We start from the raw sequence: 26,351 nt of genomic DNA on the forward strand, positions 1-26,351 counted from the left end.
TATCGAGTTCAGCTTTCATCCTAAGTACAGGGCGGCAGATCTCATTCAGCTCGAAGGTATAAATCAAACGACATGAATTAAAATGATATTTTGCTATTTTCAGTTTACTCTTAAATTGTGTTGAATGGTACTTTAGTTCCAAACTGCTTGAAATAACCATGCGGATGCAAATATTACTTCAGATTTTAGCTAGCATGGTTGCTACCTGACTTGCAAGAGCTAAGCTAGCAAGCAGGTAATGTAAGGTAACTGACTAGGCGGTTTTATAGGATTGAATACAACTGTAAAGACACTTATTATCGTGGCATCATCATAACTTTTTTGTTTATATTCTAATGAATACCAGTGAAATAGAGGGCAATGTTTTGCAATGAAGTGACGAGAATGTTGGAAGATCTTTATTACCCCGTTGTGTTCCTGTGCTATCCTCACTTTACTATTGACTGAAATTTAGAACTTAAATCTCTGATGATAACAGTCAGTTAACAGAACATGCCCTTTTGGCACCGTGCTTAGTTGATAAGCTAAATAACGGCTGACGTGTCAAGCTTACTGAAGTTAACAACTGTTCACTGGCATTTTGTATTTAATGAAAAACCAAACCATGTCCAGTTATTTACACTTGACTGTCACAGTGTCTGAGGCGTGATACCTTTTTGGAGTAGTTTTGTTACCGGGGACACAAGTTACAGTGAGTTTACACGACACAGTTCAAGTATAGCAGTGACAGTCTGCGCAGGTTCATGGACACAAAATGTTTTGTTGTGATTTCAGTGCCAGAACTGAGTTGCAGCATTTGACTGCAGTAACTGAATATATTAGACAGAGTTCTTTGCCGTTGTAGAGCTGTGTGTCCTCTTATCTCTTCTATCGTAGTCATGCGGCTCTGTTTGCTGTTTGCCGTGACATTGCTATGTCTCGCTCCGAATACTGTGCACGGAGCCGACAAGAAAAAGCTCCAGATCGGGATAAAGAAAAGAGTAGATAACTGTCCCATCAAATCCCGAAAGGGAGACGTACTCAACATGCACTACACCGTAAGTCTCCTGTCCTCTTTAAACATGCCAGCAGATCTTTAAGCCTGTACTTCACATCACAGCTCAGAAACTATTCGTACTGAAATACTATCATGATATTATTATATTATTCACTATGTATTATAGTTGGTCCTGTATTGCTATACTTACTTCAATTGTCCCAAAGGGACGGTTGGAGGATGGAACAGAATTTGACAGCAGCATACCCAGAAACCAGCCTTTCACCTTCACGCTTGGAACCGGACAGGTCATCAAGGGTTGGGATCAGGGGCTTCTAGGGTGAGGAAGGTTTTGATCCAGTTCTATTCATTGAACTGCTTCTTCTCATGTCACTCTCTGTGTGTGTCTCTCTCTCTCTCACACACACACACACACACACACCCACACATATAAGTACATGTCTTAGTTAAGTGCACATTAATGTTTCTGATTCATTGTTTGACAGGGTATCATGTTGTCTTTGAGACCTCTGTAAAAATTGTTGTGAAGGTGCATATGTTAAACCATTGGATGTGGAGAAGGTGTGTGTTGATGTTGGTTCTCATCTCTTTGACAGGATGTGTGAGGGGGAGAAGAGGAAGCTGGTCATACCATCAGAGCTTGGTGAGTTTAACTGTACTTAACTCAGGGCTTGGTGAGTTTAACTGGCCTTAACTCAGGGCTTGGTGAGTTTAACTGGACTTAACTCAGGGCTTGGTGAGTTTAACTGGACTTAACTCAGGGCTTGGTGAGTTTAACTGGACTTAAGTCAGGGCTTGGTGAGTTTAACTGGTCATACCCTCAGAGCTTGGTGAGTTTGACTGGCCTTAACTCAAGGCTTGGTGAGTTTAACCGGACTTAACTCAGGGCTTGGTGAGTTTAACTGGACTTAACTCAGAGCTTGGTGAGTTTGACTGGCCTTAACTCAAGGCTTGGTGAGTTTAACCGGACTTAACTCAGGGCTTGGTGAGTTTAACTGGACTTAACTCAGAGCTTGGTGAGTTTAACTGGCCTTAACTCAGGGCTTGGTGAGTTTAACTGGATTTAACTCCGAGCTGGAAACTGGCCTTGGTGAGTTTAACTGGACTTAAACTCCGAGCTGGAAACTGGTCTTGGTAAGTTTCACTGGACTTAACTCAGAGCCTGGTGAATTTAACTGGTCTTAACTAAGAGCTGGAAACTGGCCTTGGTGAGTTTAACTGGTCTTACTCAGAGTGGGAAATAATCACTTACTCAGTGTCCTGTGACTCTCTATGTTCTGGGTTTTTCCCCCCTTTTATTTTTAGCTGTAAATATGAAAATAAGTTTATGCTGGATCTGAATCCGCTTAAAACTGAAATGTCGAATGGTCAGTCTGAGAGGGTAGACAAAATAATGGAAGCACTAAACAACACACAGCTATTTCAACTAATGAACTGATTGTCATCTAATAAAAACTGTGGATACTCATTCCCTTCAGAAAATATTCAGTTGGACTTTAAACACCGCTTTTGAACTGTTGGGGCTGTGTGAGATTTTGAGCTGTGTCCTTTCAGATACTGGACCATAAACACTCGTTTTCCTCAATACAGTAACAGTTCAGTCATGTTTAAATTTTGAAATACCATGAAAGTGTTTAGCTCTTTAGGTCCTTGAATTAGTTTAGTGGTGTGTCGAGGTTGTTACTGCCTCAGACTACAGGAATATTTTGAAAAAACATAGATGTAAAAAAGCGTCTTCCTTTTCTAACCTTTGTCCCCTATGTGTATATTTACGTCTTTGAATAAAAGTGCCAAGGCATTGAGCAAGACCTCAGGCTTGTATAATGATAATACAGATTTATATTCTGAAGAGGCACAAAGATGAAGTTGTCTGTCTGTACGCTGAACATAGCCAGAGATGCACTCTCTGACTGACCCAAATGTTACGTTTTGGTTCTGAGTCGGGATGTCAGCGTACCGAGTGTCGCGATGCTCGCCCATTACCAGGCCCGTCAAATGACTGCTAATATGGCACGTACTTCATGACGCATTCTCCAAAGCTGGCCAGTGTGGAGTGTGTACCCCAGTTTCTCTTAAGCAGTCAGTTGAGGGATACAAGGGGTCACCTGGAGGGTCAGGGCAGATATATTTCCAAAAATATGGAAATACTGAGTGTTCAACTGAGACTTCAAAAAATTCTTTAACGAATTTTTAATTCTGAAGTGTTTTTGGAATTGGCATTTGATGTGTGATTTTCTGCTTTTTGTTGTCTAATCATAGTGCAAACACATACACATTTGGCCATGAATATCCAATAATACAGCATTTTAATAAGTGTATGTTGTTACATGAATGCAGGACACAGCTTGCTATAGTTTTGGCCAGAAAATTTAGACATTTTGATAAAGCTCAAAAATCATTTTTATTCAGCATATCCTTCCATTGTTCTCTAAGTTTCTCATTTTCATTGTGCATCAATGCAGCTGTAATCCATTGTGAAAACCAAAATTTTATCTTAGGTGTCTGGTGAATTCTTACAGTGTAGCGACTGAGTTCTATTGAGTATTTTGTTCCTACAGCGCCACCTACAGGCAAAGGTGTGAGTGTTGCATGTGGCTTAAGAGGAACACATTGCTCACATGTCCCCCACTTTAATGAGGAAAGGATCAAACAATGGCAGTGTTCAGCTGGTTTTGGTAAAAAAGACAACGTTATTTGATCAGTGTTTGGAGGCCGTGTCATTTTGATAGTTGAGTCTGGGACCCCAATATAAACTTTTCTTTGCAAAAATAAATTTTACAAGAAATAGAAACTGGTGAGGGATGGGTTACGACAGAAAGTCAAACTCACTTTTATGTGAGAAACACTGTAATTAAGTGTTAGATTAAGTTAAAAGTAAGGACACAGAGTGAGCACAGAAGGATGCTTAGATCCCTAATAAACAACAGAAAGAACAAGAAGTTGGCTTTTCAAGCTAATTTATTGATACTGCATTTAAATATAAAGCACCTTTTTTTGCACAGTTAGGCCCAAAGTGACCACAGTAACTCTTATTAAAATGCTACTCCGCAGACTGTCACTCTGGGCCAAGAGACATGAATTATGCATCAGGATTATGATTTGCATCAGGATTATGATTTGCTTATGTTTGGGATGATAGGGTGATAGAGTGGGACTTAAGGTTATATCACTGATCATTCTCTTTATTTTATTTTTGCCAGGGTACGGAGACAGAGGGGCACCTCCGAAAATTCCAGGTAAAACAAATCATGCAGACAGCGATGCGCCAATATGAAATATTTATTTTGTGTATCAAAAGACCCCCGGTGGACATCACAACTTAAAGCTTCTGAAAAAAAAGTCTGACGTGGGTCTAGTGCTAAAATGAAACCGTTCTTGCCAGTTTAACAAAACGGTCTGAATGCGTTGTCATCCTGTTAAACTGTTATCCTGTTTGTCCACCAGGTGGCGCCACACTCATCTTTGAAGTGGAGCTACTGAGCATTGAGAGAAGATCTGATTTGTAGTGGTGAAAATGAACTGATTGTGGATGTAAACCAACGTGCTGTTCTGTCATCTAGTCCTGTCACATCGTCTGCATTCTGACCGTAATACAGTTTTGGTTGACATGAGCCGTACCTGCACAGGTAATTAACATGATCAGGTCTACAGCTGTTTTTTCTTTTTCTTTTTCTTGAATCTCAGAAGTGAAGAATTCCAAAAAAATTAAGCATTCTTATCAACATGATTCTTTTTTCATTGTTTTCGTACTTCTGCTCAAAAGACAGACGATGGTAGAGTTTTAAGACCGCAGGTGTCTTCTGCATCATAATTCTTTGTTTCTGTCAAGCTAATGATGCAGATGTGATTATGAGTGAATACAGTGCAGTGGTTTAATTTCCATCTCTAACTAGGTCTTAAACATCAGGAGTTGTGTTTTTGTCACTATTTGAAAATACACGTGTTCAGAATGAATAAACTTTTGATATACAAAAAAAAAAGTATTTGAACTTTGAACATGTTTTACCAGAGATATAGGCCCACACAAATCATATGATGTTCAACATTCAAATCTTGCCTCTGTATAAAAATTCATCAAAGGTGTCCATGCACAATGTTAACCCAAAAAAAACTGTGAAAAGGTGTTTGGCAAGTCTACTCCATAGATATTGCTACAGCTCATATCAGTTGTATCTCTAACTAAAATTCAATAATTCCTATCTCAGTAATCAGAACATTGAGTACTGCATGGAGTGGTTTGGTTCCTAGATGAAAACGTGATGATAAACTGGGTTTTCTAGCACTCTGTTTTATACTGTGCTGTCTCTCCTTCTGTTGTTTCACACAAGCTTACATTACAATTGAGCTACACATTTCAAGACACTTTGAATTCATAACTAGTCAACTTCACATTGTCTTTCAAAAAATAACTCACTATCTAGTTTCTCTTGATACAAATGCCTCATTTTCAGTGTTACTAAAAAAAGTAAACATTAAGATTCTGTCCAGTAAGAAAAAAAACCTTACAGTGCACAAAACAGTCCAGATGACTTCAAAATAAAGTTAAACATCAGAGGAACTGTTTTCAGACTTGATAGCACCAGAGCAGGTTTTTTGAAACAAGGAGCAATATGGGAACACTACCTATATAAAATACACTTAAACAACATTCAAATAAACTCAGGACAGTTCAGTCAGTAAACCTGTAGGTGACATTTGATTGGCTGGACAGTTAACCTGTAGCTCACATTTGATTGGCTGGACAGTAAACCTGTAGGTGACATTTGATTGGCTGGACAGTTAACCTGTAGCTGACATGTGATTGGTTGGACAGTAAACCTGTAGTTGACATGTGACTGGCTGGACTGTAAACCAGTAGTTGACGTGTGATTGGCTGGACTGCTCACACCAATCTCTGAGGATATAGACACTGCTGTTCTAGGAGGTTGTGCATAATTACACTGCTCCCCCAGGGCTGTTGACATCTGGATTGGAGAAAGGAAGAGGAGGAGAGGAGGAGGAGAACTAGATGTTAGACGTCTCCTTTCTTCTGTGGGGTGCTGAGCTTCTGCATGCCTCTGACTTTCTCCAGCAGAGCAGAGACAAAGTCCTTGGAGAAAGAAAGCAATGCCAGAGGGTGGGTTAGGAAACAAAAGACTTCCTATTTTTCACTGTGGGAATTTCTCAACAATGCTCCTTTGTTCAGGGGGCTGGAGGTTAAAAATTCCGTTAAGTTTTATGTTAATTCAGGGGAGAACACAGAACTGGGCTTCAGTCTCATGAAACTGTGACTTCAAGGAATTGAAGGCCTTTCAAGATGCTTTATGATATGATTACTCACTAACCTGTGAAAAACACACTATAACAAGGCATTGTGAAGATTTTCCATTGAAGTTGTGAAGTATTGACAGTCTCATTTTTACAGTTTATAAAACTACACCAAGATGGAGAATAACAAGATCCAGCAGACATGTAACTAACCGTCAGTCTGTATTTACCACAGTGAGAGCCTGTGGCAGTGTAAGGGCTCTGCCTTTCCTCTGTAATGCATGATTACAGATGAAAACTGTTGGTCAAACTGAAGAGTCAAGACCTTCAGTCTAATAAGGTCTTTAAAAAAATCATGCACAAACTCTCTAAATGGATTCTGAAGTGCACATTAACTAAATTAAATTATATCACTTTTGCACTGCACTTAAAATCAAGTCATCACTTGCCGCCCTGACTTAGAATCTGCTAATCACATAGTTGTATATTCATCTCTAGAAGTATAATATGAAGTTCTATAAATATCAGTTCTAGCAGGACTAATGTGCAATTATTTGACTCATACTTGTCCAGAAAAAAAAAATATGAGTAATGACTTAATAGAAAGCATGACGCTGAAATAGTCATTGCATTGATGGCCACGAGAAAGTAGACTACTTAAGTTTAAAAAAAACAAAAAAAGAAGAGAAAAAAGAATGTCAACTTACATTTGTAGGTTTATAACAATCCACCAACAAACCCTGTAAAACAAAGTGGGAGCGAGAAAGTAGGGCATATCACGTTAGCCATTTAGCTCCAGATATGGCAACAGCTCTCACTGTTATTATTAATTTTACCGTTTAGTAGTCAGTGCTCAAGCTACATTCACAAATAAATGTTCAGGTAAAATAAATTGCCACGCTATCCAAGGGATTGCACCTAGATATGAGTACGTATCAATACGTTCCAGAGGTGATCTTCTGCAGACCCAACCAGCGGCTGGACGTTTTTTCAGCTGTGCTAAACTGAGATTAAAACCAAATACTCAAGGAGGGTTCTTAAGGACTGATTCTGGGTTTAAGTCCTAGAGATCCAAAGTACTGAGGCTGTATTGTTTCAGCTCAGCAGATACGTGACTGACTTCTTTTCATCAGCTGATGAAATCAAACCTTCTACAAGTTCAATCAAGTGTGTGAACTGTGAAAGTGAACATTTTGGGGAACACTACTGTGAACTTACCAATCTAGCAGATGTTGCTTTGTCAATAACCAAAACATCCCCAATTCTTAGTATAAGGAAACCAAAAATAATACAGAAATGTTTGGTAGATCGGGTAAAACCTTGACTCTGATGGCTCTGTCCTCGTCACTGGGCATGTCCAACAGCTCGTCCACATCAATCTCCAGCTCGGGAACCTCCTCCTCCTACCAGACAAACAGAGATGAGGGGGGAAAAAGTTGAATGGGAGGAAACAGGAGTGACATACGCTCAGCAAGGAAAGTAAACAGACACAGACATAGTGCAGTCGTGATTGTGAGTAAAGCTTAAAAGCCTGCTACTAATTAAAATGAGTTTGTCTGGACTCAGCGACAATAAGATTGACAAAAGAACTCTTTGTGACAGACTGAAATAAGTATCTTCCTGATCAATCAGTTAAAATAAATATCCTGTGCAGACGTAACAGTATATTTCCAAGTATTTGTCGGAATGTTAAGTTGTTCATGTGGGTTTGCTACTCTCTCTTTACAATGAAAAGCTTGTATTCACAGTTCATATATTTTTAAAAGGGAACAAGAAAACATTTTGCTCTGCACGCTGGGGGTTTACCCCCCAACAGCATTCACAGACAAAACTTGACCCGTGGGCTGTTGTTAGGACACGATGGAAAGAGACTTATTTCTCAGCCAACACTTTCTTTATCTGTCATCCCTGATTTCCTGTCTCTCAGTCTGCTTCAGGATATCCTAAACCTCAGGAGTGCATATGGCTTCATCAAGAAAACAACTTGCATCACTTCCTGTCCGTTCACTCTGAGCTCTCTCCACACAGTTTAACCCCACACCTTCTGCCAACGGAACACCTTCTGTATATCATAAATGATAAACTTTAACTGGAACATAATGATTTCCTCTGGAGCACACGAGCCACCCAAACTCCTATGGCCTTTCTCTTTCACGTCTTTTCTGTCGGTCTGAAATCTCTTCTAGTTCTTCCAGTTTCATCCTTTCTTCTTGTATTCGTTTTGAAGCCAGCTGTATTTACTCCTGCCTTTGTAACCTCCCCCCCCCCCCCCCCCTCAGCCCCTCGCAATAATCAGAAACACAAACAAACTTCTTTAAATATTGTGGTTTTAATAAGCTAGTTCAGCAAACTCTGTATTCAGTTCGCGTGCTGCTTCCGTGTGCAGAACAAAAAGGAGAAAACGTGTTGGAAACTGGAGCAACCCAGCCATAACATACCAAGAGAGGAGTGAAGCTGTTCTAATGTGACGGTATGGGAGCAGGTCACAGGTTATAAAACCATTCATTCTGACCCATATTGCCCTGGAGAACCAGGGCAGTCAGTCGACGTGAAATTGAGGGAGGTTTGAGAACAATGACATTGGCATCCTAAAGGAAATACAGTTTGTGTACAGTTTCAGCAGTCAGCACAATTTTATGTGTTATCCTAATTAAAAGGTTTTACGAACATTCATTGTTGCTTACATTTTGAAATTGCAGTAAGTGTATTAATGTCCAGGCTCACAGTGTGAAAACAGCTTTTACATCCTGTTTTAAAGACTAACAGTAAAAACTGTTGCTTCCTCTCTATGAAAACAAATGAGACCATTATCAACAAGATTATGTACCACACTCTCTGCGTTGGCAAGATGAAAAGGTCTCTCTCATTTCTTTGGAAACTGAGTGATGAAGCAGCCACCACTGTGAATGGACAGGTATAACTTGGTTTTCAATACGTTTCAGGAAAAGTGTCAAAAAAAGAAAAGAAAATGTTCAATCAGGGAAATATGTGATGTACAAGCAAATTTGAAAGGTAAAATGTCTAAGAGGTCCATGCGTTGGAAAAGGGTAAATGTCACTCTTCAACACTCAGTCTTCAGTCGGAGAGCAGAGGGCCACTGTATGTCATGGCTGATCCTTTCAGTAAATTGACTTTTGTGGTTGACTATGTCAATACTTTCAATTGTCTGTGTGAGAGATGAAACCCATTCACACCAATTTCTTTCCCTTTTTTTTTGTATTTTCTATCTTTAGCAGAAAGCAGTGGCTCTACGGGAGGATAGCTTTATAGTGTTTGTTATTGTGCTCCTATAGGCACATTACTTGCAAGAATTGTTTAAATCCTTTGACTGTTATTCCCCATTTAAAGCCTAATATTGATATACTTTAGTGAGCTCACTGGAACGGTTCGCAGTGTTTCCAGTTGAATGAGACTACACGCATCAGTGCATCCCAAAAGTTGTCATCAGCTGAGAGCAAATCTTGCAGGAACAATTTGACTCCGACAATTCAAGTCAAATCACTCTGTCAGTTCACATAAATATTCTACTGACTTGGAGAAAGACTGTGGCAATTCCCCCATCTTTTGGCTTCCCTCCTGCCAAACAGAGTGACTAACATAATCCTCACTCAATTAAGCACCAAACTACCTCTCTAAAAATGAAGTCTGTGTGTGTGTGTGTGTGTGTGTGTGTGTGTGTGTGTGTGTGTATCTATGACTCTCGAACTATTGACAAAATGAATCTATGAGTCTCGAACTATTGGCGATAGCTTAGGAAACATCAAATATAAATAAAAAAAATTTAAATCAGTCTATTCTTAGAAAAGTCACAACCTAAAGAATGTAATACTCAACGAACAGGTGAAGGCTTTCATCTGATAAAATGCAACTGTATTTTTATAAAATAACATAATGTAAACAGTTTCCAGCTCTAATTTCAGAAATGTTATTGCCCTCTTACAGCCTCACTTAGAGAGTAAATTAAATAAATTGAATTAGTTCAGCCATGATGGATATTATAAATAAATTACCATGATTTTTATCTATTGCAATAAAAACAAATATGCGGTAATTGTAAGGCTAATGAGAACTGTGATGGTGGGGAAGTGTATTCTTTTGGCTAGATTTGCTCATATTTGGATAGGTGTAAATTTTAGTTTATATTTTACTTAATGTTTAATTTATTGAAGATGTAACCTTTGTTAGCCTAACTCTAGTGAGTCTAACTCTCTGGAGCAAAGAGTGGTCCACATCATATCCGTTGCCAAAGAACAGTTTTATTACACTTCCACTCCTAATTGAATTATATTTATATTTAGCAGAAACTTTGTGGTAGCTCAACTAAATTCTGTTTTGCGTGGTGTTTTCAGTAATCACACCTGGACGTGTAGCATTATAGCTAACTACTGCAGCACCCACTCAGTTCTGAAAGAAATCCAGCTTCTAGAAATAGTTCTATTTTCCTTTCGCTGTTTGTCATTACCATGCCAACTATGATAATGTTCAACTCTGTTGTGTTGAGTAGTTTTATCCAATGAGGTTTCCGACACTTCAGAAGCACAAAGCTCCAGGTGGCTAATCTGGTAGCAATATCATCTCTCTTTTTGATTTACCTCATCCATTTTCTAGTTTCCCCCAAACAATTAGGCCAATAAAGTTGTATAAATGGCATATTCTATCAGTATAACTTGAAATAATAACCTTATTTAAGTTGTTTCTGGTCATATTTTTCATGTATTCATCTATATTTCTTACATCTTTAATATTAAGCCTTTAATTACAGTGCACCAGGAATTACAACATGGTAGAATCACTGGACAGAACTGTGGCCATGAGAGAATACACATAAAACAATAACATATTTCAAGACATGCCAAGCACAGATATGTCTAAATGACCAATGCTACATTAGTATTCTGTGCAGTGGAAGACATTTTAAGAGTAATCTTTGAAAACTGACCTTTGAGAGCATATTTGATACCATTGACTCTATATAACCATGAGATGGAACTCAGTCTTTATCTAGTACACTAATCCAGTCCTCTTTAAGAACTACCACAAAGTTCAGATTTAGATTAAGACACATTTATTTAAGTCGACAAGACTAAAATTCAGTTGTCATATAATTTTAAACTACTTCCCATCAAACTGGTTGTTAAGGCAGAATTTAAAAGATTTATATTCTCCCACTGCCTTCGATCATGTTTGTGTTAAAAGCAAGCTCTCATCTAGCCCGCCTGGAACTGGTATTCACCTCACAAGTAGTGCATAAAATATAAAAACAGTTAGACCGTAACTGGCTGGAGTCACAACTGATTAACAATTTTTCCAGCAATGAAAGGCTACAGTTTCCAGATACAATACTACTGCTTGCATAGTCCCTAGCCTGAAAAACTCTATAGAAATACAGTTGAGGAACTTTGATTTTTCATCAGTGTAAAGGCTTCAGGTGATGCTTAAACTCTAACATATCTTCAGACTTGCGTCAGAACCCCTCTGGGCTAATGAAGCAGACAGCTTTTTCGAGCTCTCTCTCTCTCTCGCTCTCTTTTTTTTTTTTTTTGCCGGTAACGTTCAATTTCAGCCCAGACCATCTGTTTCCTATATAAATAAAGAAAAAAACAAACAAACAACAACAACAAAAAAACTACATTAACTATGCTGTCCATGGCCGGGTTTTACATTTTACATTCAGAGCAGGCACTTATGTGCAGTGGGTGAACAATTACATGATTACATGGTAAGCCAAGAACAAAAGTCAGTCTTTGAACACCATACCCTCATCTATTTTGATACATTAGCTGAGATTATAATACTCTGTATTACAGATTGCCAGTCCCTTATCATGAAACAATTTTAATTTGTCAAATTTAATTCCTGACTTCTTCCCTGCTGAGAGAAAGTGTGGAATACGATGATTTGTGTCAGATCTACAGTAGTCAAGGTTGGGCACTGACTACCTGCAGAGTGTAGCCTATGGGATATTAGCAGTATACTCATTTTCATTATGTTAACCCTCCCCATTAAAGATGAAAGGACACGCATTCATTAATCCAAGCCAATTTTGACTTTTGAAATCAACAGGGAGACACTGTCACAAAAGAGATTAATGAAACATATTTAGTTCCATATCCCTTTATACCCTCTGCCTGCAAGCCTACATCTGAAAACCATGAAGTGGGTGTGGTTAACTTGACCTATTTTAAATGGTATCATAAACTGGAAAAGTTAATTTTGTATCCTCTGAAGATGCAAAGATGCAGTATTGCATAAACTAAGCTGGGCAGAGAGTTATGAGTCTCTCTAACAAACTGAATAAAGTCATCCACATGAAGCCATTGTTTCTCCAAGCAGAACATACTTTTGTATGCAAGCTAGTGTCAACTTCCATAGGTACAGTCTCATTCACTATACTAAATAAGAGAGCTGAGATTGGGCAGCTTTATTTTATACCTCTATCTAAACCAAACGTGCTAAACAACAACCCACCAGTTATTACATGTGCTTTATGACTGTCACATAGGAACTGAATGCACTCAATGGAAATCTCCCTGAATTCGATTCACTGCAGGTCCTGAAACACACAGACATGCTCCACCTGATCAAGTTTTTTTTTTTTTACACACACATCCAATCCCACTATTGCTATGTCCACTTTCCATGCTTGGGAGTGCTGTATATTGTCCAGAACACATTATACATTGCTTGATAATTGTCTAATTGTCTATAACCTTTAACATATTTAGTCTTGTCTGGGTTGATATGATACTGACCAATGGTCCTTCAAGTCAACAGGCTCAAATTTCTTGCAAGAGTTTAGGCATCAATCTATATTTATGTGATGAGATCCATATGAGGTGGGATATCTAGATCTTTCCCCTTCTTCAGCTTGACTGCTTCGTCGGAGGAACTAAGGTACGTGGGTAAAATGCACGTCCATTTGAGAACATCCAGGAGGTCTTTATTAAATTCTATACCGAAGAGATCTGGGTCAAGACATTTATTGTCCGGAACATTCCGCACTGCCTCCAGCAGTTCCTCCTCTCAGAGAACATTAACAAGAAGATTTTTTTTCCCTTTCCCAGGGATCTGCTTTAGATTATGTTTCAGTTTATCCAGAAAATTGTGCCTTCTGAGATCTGGGCCAATATTCATAACATGTCCCAAAGTAATTCTTAATGCTCGATGTGAGTCCCAGAGTAAAATCACTCCTGCCTCACGGCAGGCATAAGAGATTGGCTAACCATAAAGCATTTTATCCTTACTTTCAAGCTAGAGGTAAAATTCCCTTTTAAAAGTGTTTCTCAGAGCACTTTATGAGACCGCAGGCAGTGAAATGGCCATTGGCAATTCCTGATTGCCTGTATGAAATTATATTCTTTTGTTACCTTTAATGGGTTGGGCAAGGCATCTCCATGGCTTGCTCACATACTTGTAAAGTCTTTCTTTACAGGGGTTAAGTATCGGCTAAATTGCACATTATAATAACATCTGCTCCAGTCTCTTCTTATTTGCTACCTGTGTTTAAAATGACATTTCAAACTTAGATAAGATGATTTTGGATGTGGGCTATTGCACTGCTTTCTAAAAGGACTTTGGTTAGAATTGGTCAAACAAACCACAACTAACTACCAGATTAAAGGACACAGCAACATAGTGTCTAAATACAGTATTGGGACACGAGTAGACACCATAACAGCTTCAATATGGCAATGGTATCTGGATCAACACACACCAAAAAAAAAAATCCATCATTTTGTTTTGACCGTGTTGGAAAGGGAGGGGTTTGACAGAGCGCTTTCAGAATCACCCACAAGTGTTCTGCTGGGCTCAGATTTGGTTAAGTGACATCATATGTCAACTCTATTCATAAATCACAGAGTTTGCCTTGTTTGGTGCTCAAACCATTCCATGAACACTGCCCTGTGGATGGCCATGAGGGTATTATCAACCTGGAAGAGATGATACCCATCCAAAATGAACTGCATCAAGATCAGTGAGGCACTTTCAGGTGGCAAAGTGGACAGATCCAGGAGATCCCTGGCAATGGCATGGGGAGGTCCGGCATCTTTGGCCTCTCTACTTATGGAGTCTATGCTAATGGTTAAGATAATTGTAAAGTGCTCTTGGGATTTTAATAGCTAGACTCGCCCCCACAATGAACACACTCATTTTGCTGCATATCAATCATATAATATGGTAGGGGCCATAGGGGGATGAGTTATGTGTGTCACACACTACTGTATTATCAATTCAGGTGTATTGGCATTGTCAACACAATATGGGTTTTAATCCAATCACACTATCAAGTACAATCTACCTTTTGTTGGCCTTTGGATTGGCTCTCTGCTCCACCAATTGGAAATCTGTGAGGTATAGGTCACGTGAGACTACCGAGTAAATTCAATTTCGTTAAGAAAGCGAAATATGCTCGTTTCACTAAGTATTGTGAAAAACCGTGATGCGTTGAATTAATATGAAAAGAGTGCGAGGCGTGTCTTTCATTACACTGTCGAAACCAAATGTGAATCTGAAGACGAGCACTGAATAAAACGTCGTCTGTCCAACCAAATGAAAATCAGAAATAACAAACATGATCATGTTTGCGCAACGGTAAATGGCCTATAGAAATATAATTTATTGCAACATTACTTCAGATGTCAGGTTGATTTCTCCCAGAAGTCAGAACTAGTTTGGTATACCCTATGCCAGCAATGGCGTTTTAGTTGGGGAGCTGAACTGCATCTCAGGAGGTGTATCTAAACTTGCAAATTCGAGTTGAACTCGAGTTAAACTTGCAAATTCGAGTTACTACCACCGGCTCTCTCCGTGCAGATGGGTAAAAGATGCTTTTATGTGACTTCATGAAGACATGACATCACCATGCCGGCTTCAAGAAAGGTACTACAGACGCAAGCCAAGGTAGGCCAAACAATAAAAAAGCGGGGTTTTTCTTTCTTTCTTTGTTCTTTAAAGTGAGGTAGTTTTCCTTTGTTGGTGTGGCAGAATTACTTTTGACTTTACATTAGGCTTCGCATTGCACGGACAGGTAAACGATAAAAACCCCTCTTAATCATTTTTATTGCCATTGTCTGGAAAATGATAATGAAACCACAATTATCAGTATAGTTTTCTACTTATTATCTCAACTCTTGTTTAATACAGACACTTACTGCTTTGTTGTGAAATCTGATGCCACGCCCTTATATTGCCTACCAAATACCTTAATAGACACTAATCAAAATGCGTCTAATCAGTGGGCCATTATAACCTCTTCATATTCATTTCCTTATATATGGACAATGCACATTGATAGTTCCAGGTATCTTTCGGTGAAATATTGTTCTGATGAAAGTTAATCTCACAATGACGACAATAAAAGAAAATAGCATCGGCAGCCCAAACAACAAAGCCCTATAGTCCAACCCCAACAATACACATCTTCTGTTTCTCTTACCTCGCAGTCGTATAAATCCGTTAACTGGCTAACTATCCACTCTTCCAAATTAAGCCTCTTCCTTAGTTCTTTTCTGTCATATTTAACGGTTACTCGTCCTTGCTTTTGACCTGTAACTTCAGCGTCGTCCGCACCAGCAGGTGTTTGAAAATAGACCCGCGGCTGAGGCACTGCATCTGGGCTCGTTGCAGCTGCCATAGTCTGTAACCATACAACTGTTACTTTAACAAAGTGACAAAATCAGTCAGTCCAGCCGTTCAGAGAGAGTGCACTCTATTGATCTTGCTTTGAGAAGTCCCATTACATCTTGTGTGAAATGTGTGAAAGCCGATCTGTCCTCAAATTCTGAGTTGGTCAGTATTATTGTAAAATACACATGACATAAAACTAATGCGGGAAAATACAGTATAGATATTCAGTGTAAGTTCCTGAGCGCACAAAGGTTCATTATTAATCGCTCTCTTTTTTTGTAATTGGACGTTCCCAATGACCGGTACACCTCACCCGCTTGCGGCAGCATTGAGCATTAAGCGAAGTAGCCGACTGTGATATGCGTGAGATCCCCTACGGAAGCGGGGAGGGGACACGGAGAAGGTTTTTTTTTTTTTTCTTTAACTGTATCATGGCCATTCTATAAAATACGTGGCCCCAATATCCATAAAGCCCATGTTCAAAATCTGATCTCGTGGCTACGTTCTTGTCATCCTGTCTTCTTGACTTGCATTGATTTGGAAGTGGGTTTCATGCAAGTGAGACCTTATATTTGTCCCATTGGGATTAGAACGCAATCTTTAATGCTGGTTCACATTTTGTGTGTGGGGGGGGGGGGGGGTGGGTGCTTTTCGTGGACAGGTCCTGCTGATTTGATGGTACACACTGTAAAAATTGTGACCACGACTACTTTTTTTGAGTTGAATTGAATACCCTACTCATGCGGCATTGCCAGTCAAACGTTACATGAAATATCATCGTTGATTTCTGTTTTTGTTCATAACAGTTTAGGCGGTGGCGTTGCTGAATGTAGGTAATGGCCGTACGCGTGGACACAAACTTTCTGAATAAGCGTGGTCAGGACATAGTTTACGATTTTTTTTTACAACGGGTAGGCTAAATGGGTATTTTGGAAAGCTTGCGCATAATACATCAATATGTATGAAATACACTGTATATGACAACGTTATGGGGGCTGTAAAATCGATGTAGTACATTAGTGGCATCTGTTTAAGATGTTTCACGAAATATTCGTGTGTACGGGGTATGCAGAACTAACACCGAGTAAAGTTACGTCCACTTATTCCGATGTTTCCTTTTTGTTTCTGTAAATCCCCAGTTATGTGACAACAGTGTGTGCTATAGGTCCGCCCAAAGAATTCATATTTATAATGATGACATTACGTCAACATTTTCAATTCACAACTTCTTTCAATCATTGCTCCCCCTATCGTTGTCGCTGGACTATTCCAACCATGTGTCAAACACTCTACCACGGCCTGGAATCCACTCTTCCTTTACGAAGCGAGGTATAATACCACACCTCAGATGCTCGACGAACTCTCCACCTGTCATCTTCTCCTCCCTATATAGACAGTAGTATTGCAAAGATGAATGGCATACAGTTACAAATTTATCTCTGTCCAAATGAGGCCCAAGTAGCCAACTGCAACATACGTTTTTGCAATATAAATCTAATAAGTATCCAGCTTACACTCCATCACTGGAGACCAACCAGCCATTTTCACTTGCAATCAATGTCCCCCCTCACCCCATAGAATCATACCTGTATTTTTATTCAGCTTCAGTTTCACTTCTGACAAGAAATTTAGATTTCAGAGAGAAATCCCTAACTAGCAATTTCGCTGTAAATCCACTGCAAAGGTCAGCACACCTCCTCCAGGTCTTGACTCTGAAATATACCAAATTACTGATTAAATCACCACATAATAGACTTGTAAGCATGGGGATTGTCTCCTAATAAATTCGATCAAGTCCATAACTATCAAGCATATGACCACTGCAAACGTTTTTAAATTAATTCCCTAGTGAAAATGACTTCTGAGATCGTGTTCATGTTTGCAGTTACACTTTGACGACAAAGGCTGAATAAGAAAGAAAACAACAACATGTCCCTTTAGAGCCTAAAGTACATTTTTGTTTTCTTTTGGGGTTTTTTTGTTTCTTTGTTTGTTTGTGAGAAGGTTAGAAATAAAGGAGTAGGGTGTTAGTAAAGAAAGAATAGGTTAGAGGTTAGAGATGACAAGGGATGTCTTCAGTAGATTTCCCCAGAGCATAATCTGTCAACAGGCCAGTACGCCTCCCTTCATTACACTGAACAACATGAACCACAGTCCTCGGCTGAATATTTGTTTCCGCAGGCAGCCAGCACAGTGGGTGCGTGAAGAGGGGGTGACCTGGGAATTCGGAGAGTTCAAATACCAGACATGCCACTGAATTCTGGACAAGCTGCAAAAGTCTAATGGCACAGGTAGGGTGCCTGGCCGAGAAAGCCCGCTAGCACTTCAGTAAGGAAATGACAAGAGCATGAACGAGGAATAGTGACAGGTTCTTGGTGAGAAAATGGGGTACTTTCTTTTTACTCTTTTTGTTTTTTTCATTTTAAGACAGTGCCGTAGGTTGCAGAAAGTTTTAAAACAGAAACACATTGAAAGCTGTAAATGAAAAATTTAGCTTAGATGATGAACATTGCTTGTATATATATTATGACCATCACAAAACCATTAACCCCTTTAAAAAATTCCAAATCATCAATATGTTGTAGCACATTATTTTGAGGCCAAACAGTGTTAATATTTAAAACCCACTCAGTTATAAACACTATATGTGTGTGTGTGTGTGTGTGTGTGTATAATAAATAATAATAAATATATCGAGGTCCAAGATGAAACAAATTAAGAGGGATCATTTTACCCTGGGGCAGATGATTTGGAGAGCAACCCAGAAACATGGTCAATGACTTTAGAGTTAGGTCAAATAGTTGCCCACTTCAAGACTCATATAGGGGCTGATGCTACAGTAATAAACCATGACACATTCAAAGCACTGAGGCAGAGACAGGTTCTAAATAAACCAGACATTCCTCTTATTAGCCCAGGAGGATGCTTCAAATGTATAGGCTTTTTCAACACAGCCTTCAGCTATATAGGGAAACACCAGGAAACAAAGCTGTAAGTAGTCACAGGTACAACTTGCTGGGTAGGGAGGCAGCCATAGCACTAGGCTTAGTGAAAAGAGTCAAGGAAATAAGTAGGGCGTTTCTCAAGCATGGCACATTGAAGACTGAGCTCATCAAAATACCCCTCAAGAAGGGAACAGAACCCTACGCAGTAACGACAGCTCACAGAATGCCATTGCCCATAATACCCAAAGTCAAGGAGGAGCTTAGCAAGATGGAGACTTTGGGAGTGATTGAGAAAGTCACCCACCCAACCAACTGGTGCAGTCCAATGGTGCCAGTAGTGAACTCAAAAGGCAAAGTGCACATCTGCGTAGATGTGAAAAAAATGAATGAGCAGGTGAAAAGAGAAAGATACATGCTTCCCACCATCAAGGAAGTCTTGGCAAAGCTGGCAGGGCCAAAGTCTTCCCCTCCCTGGACGCATCTCGTGGGTTTTGGCAGATTCCATTGCACAGTGAAAGCAGCTTGCTGTAACGCCATTTGGTAGGTACTGCTTTAAACAGCTGCCTCCTGGCATAAGCATAGCACCAGAAATTGTGACGTATGACCTGGGAATCGAACCCGGGCTCTGGCTTGAAAGCCCAGAGCCTTACCCTGGTGCCAAGTGCAAGACCAAATTGCAGAAAGCAAGACAAAAAGTAATGCAGTGCAAGTGATTCTTTTAATAGGTGAATCAGAGCAGAAGTCAAAAACCGGTAAACAGAGATATCCAGTGTCAGAACCAGAGAAATCGGCGGGCAGAATCTTGTCCAAAAAACAGGCAAAAACAGAGGTTCGGCAACAGGGAGGCAACCCAAGAAAACACATAAAAAACACAGAGCTTACTAGAAGGCTTGATCTGGAATTGTACACTTGGTAGCAACTCAAGACTGAGCAAAGAACTGAAGAAAACAAGAGGCTTAAATAGACAGACAGAACAAGACACAGGTGAAAACAATACATCAATGATGAACTAAACAGGCACAAACAAAGACTGAGGACACCACATGGCCAAAACAAAAACTACACTTCCCAAGTACATGACAGAAATCTTCCAAAGGAAGATGCATGAAATACTCTCTGACCTTGATGGGGTGGTGGTCTACACTGACGATGTAATTGTCCATGGATTCAGCATGCAGGAGAACAAGGGAGAAAGTTCTGGAAAGGATAGAGAGAGCTGGATTGAAGGGGAAAAAGACAAATGTTACTTCAGCCAATAGCAGCTACACTTCCTGGGACACATGGTGAATGAGAGAGGTGTACAGCCGGATCCAGAGAAGGTCAAGGCGATAGCAGACCTACCAGCCACAACAAACATAAAAGAGCTGAAACGAGCACTTGAAATGATTAACTAGGTAGGGAAGTACGTACCCTCCCTGGCAACCATTAGGGGGCCACTCTGTGATCTCCTTAAGACCAGCAGTGCATGGACCTGGGGCCAACCACAAGAGAGAGCCTTCCAGAGCTTGAAACAAGCACTGATGAGCACCCCAGTACTGGCATATTATGACCCAAACTAGCCAATGGTGGTATCAGTGGATACCAGCAGCCATGGGTTAGTAGGGGTGCTTCTCTAACAACATGAGGGTTGTTGGAAACCAGTTGCTTACTGCTCAAGAAAACTCACAAGTGCAGAGACATGCTATGTACAGATCAAAAAAGAGTGTTTGGCAGGGGTCTGGGCATGTGAACACTTTGGTAAATATCTGGATCATTTCAAACTGATAACCGACCACAAACCCCTGGTACCCTTAATCAACACCAAAAACCTGGACACAGTACCAATCAGGTGCCAAAGATTGCTCCTCAGGCTGATGAGGTTCAACGCCACAGCAAAGTTTGCACTGGATAAGACTCTGGCAGTTGCTGATGCGCTGTCTCGGGGTCCAGCAGTCAGCACCATGGACAGCAACATAGAGGCTGATGTCTGCTGTTATGTTAACTCCATTATAAGCACTTTACCTGCATCCAGGCGGAAGCTGGATGAGATCAGGAGAGCCACACTATCTGACAGTGAACTCCATGCAGTGGTAAAACTGCTAAGAAATGGATGGCCAGACCACGCTAGCCATCTACACCCCTCAGCTAGAGATTATTACCGCTAAAAAGGTGAGCTCTCAGAGAGTGGCAGGTTAGTCACTATGGGAAGCCGCATAGTTATACCTCAATCAATGAGGGAGGAGATACTAAGCAACCAGACAGGCCCTGGCAGAGGGTTGGGATGGACTTGTGTGAATGCAAAGGGAAGAACTACTTGGTAGTTTCTGATTATTACTCCTGCTACCTTGAGATACTGAAATTACCTGTCACTACAGCAGACCATGTGGTGGCAAAGTTGAAGGCTACCTTTGCCACATATGGCATCCCTAACACAGTCTGCTCAGATAACTGATCACAATTTTCATGTGAAACCTTCAAGAAATTTAGTCAGGAGTATGACTTTGAACACATCACATCTAGCCTGCACCACCCATCCGGGAACGAACAGGCAGAACGGGCTGTGCAGATGGCAAAAAGAATCCTGTTGCAGAGGAATCCATTGCTGGCCCTACTGAGCTTCCAAGCCACACCCACAACGTTAACTGGTCTGAGCACAGCAAAGCTTTTGATGGGCAGGAAAATTCGCACAACACTGCTGACTCTGGACTATAACTTGAGACCTAGGTGGCCAGACCTGTCTCTCATCCGGCAGAAGGACACTGCAGACAAAGAGCGGCAGACCTTTTAGTTCAGTCAGAGACAGAGGGCAGGGGACCTACCAGTCCTACAGCCAGGCAGCAGGGTCCTGGTGAAACCTGACTCTGTGAAACGGTGGACTACTCCATCATTGGTGCAGCAGGAGGGCACTACTCAGCAGTTGTACGCGGTCCACTCCCAAGCAGGTGAGAAGAAGCATAGGGAACCACCGACATCTGCAGGCAGGTCTTCAAGATCAGAGACTCAACCAAGCCCAGTCACTGACTGTGAGCAAACTCTGAACTCATCACATCAGCTTGAATGTGTTTTGCTATGAATGTGGATAGTTGTTGAAAACGAATAGGAACTGTTAAAACCTAATGTCAAAGTTAATTAGTTAATGCGTGGAAAGAGTTAAGGCATTAGAGAGTTATTCATAGGACAGAATAATGTTCAGGGTTAACAACATTCTTTGGGTTTTGTGACGATGGGAGAGATAAAAAAAATGGGGGGGGGTATCAAGGATGTATGTAGGAGTGTGCATCTCTACTCACAGTACAGTCATGTGGTCGACAGGAAACCATGTATCTGGGGAGAGTCCCAGGCGGATACCTGCGGAGGGTGGGGGATTGGGGTGGGGGGTGTTGAGAGAGACTAATGAAAGAGTACCCATGTTGAATACTAGCTCACCCTATGTTCTGCACAATTACATAATAAAACAAAGTAAACTGGAATGCGATGGCTCTCGTTATTTGACAGTAATGGCTTTAGGCGTACAGTTTAGTTTGATCTGATTTTTTACGTGATCATGTACTATTTACACTTCACAATGTATGAGAACCACTTTAAAATGCTGTTTAACCACTGCCAAAAAGTTATAAATCTAAAATGAATGATTAGACTAGCTGTATTAGGGATGTTATTGGAGAACCTGATAGCTTATATATAGCACCTCACACAAAGACCAACTATTCTTTCTGGTTTTGTGAGCTGTCAGTTCTTTCAGTTCACCTTCTTACTGGTGCACTGAAATTAAAAACTTCATCGTGCATTTTTTTCAGCACACTTCTCATTTCAAAGTAGATTTATTTTCAGAATCTTAAATATAAATATCCAATATAAAATGAACCTCTCCCTGTTGGCAGATTAAGCAGACAGCGCCATAAATACATGAATATTAATGAGGATTGTCTGACAGCTAGCGTCTGACTTGTGCTGCACATTATCACACTTGTTGACAACAGCACACAGACGCTTTGGTGTGATTTCGGCAAAAAAGAAAAAAGGGGGGGGGGGTCGTATCCTTTCCAACTTGTGTTAAGTCTGCCAGAGGGTCTCTAAATTATGCCAGAATGACACAAATAAACAATTAAGATATTGGAAGAAACAGAAGTTAGCTTGCTAAATGGCCAATAACATGTAGAATGTCTGAGTTGCCATGGTAAACATGTTATAAACAAGTGGAATCATTGACCTTGTTCAAAACTGCTTAACCGCTACAATGCTATAGACTGCATATTTAATAAATGTGCACTGCATAGACACTTGCACTTACTGATTAGTTTGTTAAGGACACTATGTGCGACACATAGTCTTTCAGTGCAGCACACTACAGAATTAGGCTTCTCATGTAAGCTTATGCTGCCACAAAGCGACCTCTTGCTGACTTGCAAACAGCAGTGCTCATACAATAGACAGTTAACTATCCTGATTACTTAATAAATAAACAATAAAATTTACATAAACAGTGACTATTACAAGCCCCATCTTGACAATACTCTTTTTGTTATATATCACAGAAAAACATGGGTAATCAAAGCAATATATATATATGTGTGTGTGTGTATATATATTCCTCCAACTCTGCCTGTATCCCACAGTACACAAAACCCCAACAGTACCAACAGCCCTTCTGACAGACGTGCATCAGACAAGTTACTTTAGAAAATAGATGTTTCACTCTTGTTTTTGTTGTTGTTAGATCAATAACTGGACAAGCGTATATTTTACTGATCATTATCAGGTCATAGTGGGTTGATTCTGATAGCAGGAACAATCACAAAATATTAGATGATGCTTTGAGACAGAGGAGCTGGATAGAGGAGAGGGGAGGCAGCCAGTCGAAAGACAGCAGTCTATTCTCTCACAAATGTCTATGTCCAATTCTTTTGAGTCTCGACGTCAAATATACAAGTCATACAAATAAATGAACGCTTTCATTTTTAAAACTACACAATTTAGTTCATATCACAGTGAGCAACAGCAACACTTTGATCAACAAAACATGTAGATCATTTACCACAGATGGAGATTTCCTGATATTTATATGACCTCGCCTAGTTCAGTGCCAGACACATGAGTATCCCTTTCTAACCAATCAATCTGTTCCCACCACAAGGCGGGCTGTCCCGCCCTGGCAGTTCCCATCTGTGTGACAGCCCCCTCCAGGCAGTCTGTTAGGAAGCCAGTGTCGAGTGCCCTCCGTGCCAGGCACTCCAGGTTGAGAACTGCGGTGGCGCAGTCATTCAGGATCACAAAGCCCCAGTGGTGCCATGTCTCATCCAAAGTCTTGGAGGCGAAGCTGACTTAGGTGCCAAAGGGTGATTAGCTGCTGGGCTATCCTCCAGAATCCCCACCTCAGGAATAGAGACATAATGGAACTGGGACTGCCTCTGAGCCCAGCCCGGAGTGTTTGAATCTGGGCGTTTTAGCACCTGTTGACCGGTAGCCAGCGTAATTCCCAGCACTGAAAACCACTCAGTGTGAGAGGCTCTTGGCATTTTTTTAACTGAACACTTTTAAACGTACTTATTCAGACCGGACAATGCCCACTGGCATCATGTCAAGTTCCAACAATCCACAACGCCGACAGTGTTGGCTCGCTAAATCTGTCTTTCACGAATGCATTAAATTTTAAAGCACATAATTTAATTCTAACTTGGTTTAGTGTAATAACGCAATGAAATCTGGTAACTTCATGACTTAATTTAATAACTTATTTTAAATTATGCATGAAGGCCTCTTGGACCTTTAGCAGCCATCCACAGACATATTTTTCTTGCGGTAGTTGTTATTATAATTATTATTATTATTAATAATAATAATAATAATAATTTATTTCTATATTTGGTTAATTTTTTAAAAATTGCAGTACAGAAATAAGGTCTTTATAGTGAGAAAGAAGACATCATTTGCCACAAAATTAAACTTTCCTCAGAGGAACACAAGACTTGTCCGTGAAGCTATAAGTTTACTATGAACTGTGAGAGAACTTCTGTAAAACTCTTCAAATTTGCTGTTTGAACAGCAGCAGAATCTCAGCGCTTGAAGCTGACATGCTGCTTATTAGCAGTAACACATTTAAAAAAAAAAGTCACTGAATCTTGGAGTGTGATCGGCAGCTGTTGTAACAGACTGTGTGCCTGTTTATACCTGTGAATAAATTGTTAATGGATCTTTTGTAGGAAACAGAGAGAAAAGACAAATCAGAGAAGGTGTTCTGAGATGACTGGAAGTGGGACGTCAGTTGCAAACATAGAAAACTTACTGATAAAAATGACACAAGGATGAGTTCAAGTAGAGAGTCTTGAGAGAACATCCTGAAATACTGAGGGGGAGTGGAAGAACAGTGAAGTCTGAATATAACATTGTAAACTCAAAACGCTCGAAACCTCAAGGATCACCGAGCCTGAGGGCAATTTTAGATGCCCCTGGGTTTGTACTTACACAAAATATAGGACAGAGGAAAAAATAACAGACCAGGGATTCAAAGTCATTCCAACCATTAGAAAAGACTAATGATCTTTCAAAGCTTCACCTCCGGTGTGTCCATAAAAAGTACTGCGTGACATTGCAGATTACCAGAGGACCAAAGGTGTGGTCTGATGAGTCATACCATCTCTGGCCTTTCAGGTCTCCTTGTTTTGTAATCTTGTGGCACAAAAAGGACAAATACGAAAAAGCAAAAACAACCAAACAAACAAAAAAAATTGATAGTGGACCAAAAAGTGGCTCTATGGAAAAGCAGTAGTGATTCATCGAGAAAGGTCATTTCCCCCACAGGAGATATTTCACCTTGTGTGAAACTCCATTTTGTGGGTGTTGGATGGTAATATGAGAACACTGGAGACTTTGCAAACGAACAAGATTGCTGTGCTGTGCTGTGCTGAGTTTAACATGAGTATTTTTGTAATGGACACAATGGTATCTACCGTTCTCTCTCCCTCTGCACTTTTCTTCACCTTTGACTCCCGGCTGGATAGGACAATCATCCCTTGTAGCCTTGTTGCCAACTGTCTCACCCATTTCTCTAGCACCTGCCTCCCCACCATCTGCTCACCTCTGTTTGGAGACACTCCAGGTCCTGAAAAAAACAGTTGTACAAACTGATTTCAGAGAATGATCATTAATGGAACCAATTCCTGCATAAGTCTATTGTGCCATCCATATTTTCTGATGGTATGTCTGTTCGAGTGTGGACTATGGCCTATTAAGTGAACATTACGTAGACTCATATGATTATCAATGCTGCATAACTTTAACTATGTGTATATTAGAGACTGTTGTGGTAAACGAACTATTAAATGTAGGGGTTGGGTAAAAAAAGTTGTTTTCCTTTTCACAAAACTTCAGTCATATCCTCTTCGCTGATGGTCTTGCACAGTCCCAAAAAAGATGTTAAAATGAATGAGGCTGTTATCGTATTAACTCTGATGCAATGGACGGGACACAGTGCCACAAGATCATGTCTACTCTTTATTAGCTCTATACTCAGCATACAGACAATCTACCAACCATTGGGAGCAGTTATGAGTAGAACA

The 26,351-nt window shown here is 40.2% G+C and overlaps 2 protein-coding genes across 2 annotated transcripts; one reads left to right on the forward strand and one right to left on the reverse strand.

Moving 5' to 3' along the window:
* fkbp2 (FKBP prolyl isomerase 2) lies at positions 1–4,977 on the forward strand. The gene is made up of 6 exons (XM_030781325.1): positions 1–56; positions 877–1,037; positions 1,204–1,316; positions 1,594–1,640; positions 4,198–4,233; positions 4,442–4,977. The coding sequence occupies exons 2-6, from the start codon at positions 879–881 to the stop codon at positions 4,501–4,503; spliced, it is 417 nt and encodes a 138-aa protein (XP_030637185.1). The 5' UTR covers positions 1–56; positions 877–878; the 3' UTR covers positions 4,504–4,977.
* A 741-nt stretch (positions 4,978–5,718) lies between these two features.
* On the reverse strand, positions 5,719–16,127 carry ppp1r14ba (protein phosphatase 1, regulatory (inhibitor) subunit 14Ba). Its single transcript, XM_030782527.1, has 4 exons — positions 15,681–16,127; positions 7,564–7,647; positions 6,952–6,984; positions 5,719–6,086 (listed from the first exon to the last, which is right to left on the reverse strand). Exons 1-4 carry the CDS (start codon positions 15,876–15,878, stop codon positions 6,009–6,011), a joined length of 393 nt encoding a protein of 130 aa, XP_030638387.1. The 5' UTR covers positions 15,879–16,127; the 3' UTR covers positions 5,719–6,008.
* Between the last annotated feature and the right edge of the window lie 10,224 nt (positions 16,128–26,351).

The sequence above is a fragment of the Chanos chanos genome, chromosome 8, assembly GCF_902362185.1.
Source record: "Chanos chanos chromosome 8, fChaCha1.1, whole genome shotgun sequence".
Classification (NCBI taxonomy): Eukaryota; Metazoa; Chordata; class Actinopteri; order Gonorynchiformes; family Chanidae; genus Chanos; species Chanos chanos.

What these genes read in the sequence shown, in the direction of transcription:
- fkbp2 (XM_030781325.1), top strand. Translation starts at nt 879, where the DNA reads ATGCGGCTCTGTTTGCTGTTTGCCGTGACATTGCTATGTCTCGCTCCG. An exon ending in TACTCAACATGCACTACACC is followed by an intron (nt 1,038 to 1,203) that starts GTAAGTCTCCTG and finishes ATTGTCCCAAAG; the next exon opens with GGACGGTTGGAGGATGGAAC. An exon ending in TGGGATCAGGGGCTTCTAGG is followed by an intron (nt 1,317 to 1,593) that starts GTGAGGAAGGTT and finishes TCTCTTTGACAG; the next exon opens with GATGTGTGAGGGGGAGAAGA.
- ppp1r14ba (XM_030782527.1), bottom strand. Translation starts at nt 15,878, where the DNA reads ATGGCAGCTGCAACGAGCCCAGATGCAGTGCCTCAGCCGCGGGTCTAT. An exon ending in CGGATTTATACGACTGCGAG is followed by an intron (nt 7,648 to 15,680) that starts GTAAGAGAAACA and finishes TTTGTCTGGTAG; the next exon opens with GAGGAGGAGGTTCCCGAGCT. An exon ending in ACAGAGCCATCAGAGTCAAG is followed by an intron (nt 6,985 to 7,563) that starts GTTTTACCCGAT and finishes TTTGTTTTACAG; the next exon opens with GGTTTGTTGGTGGATTGTTA.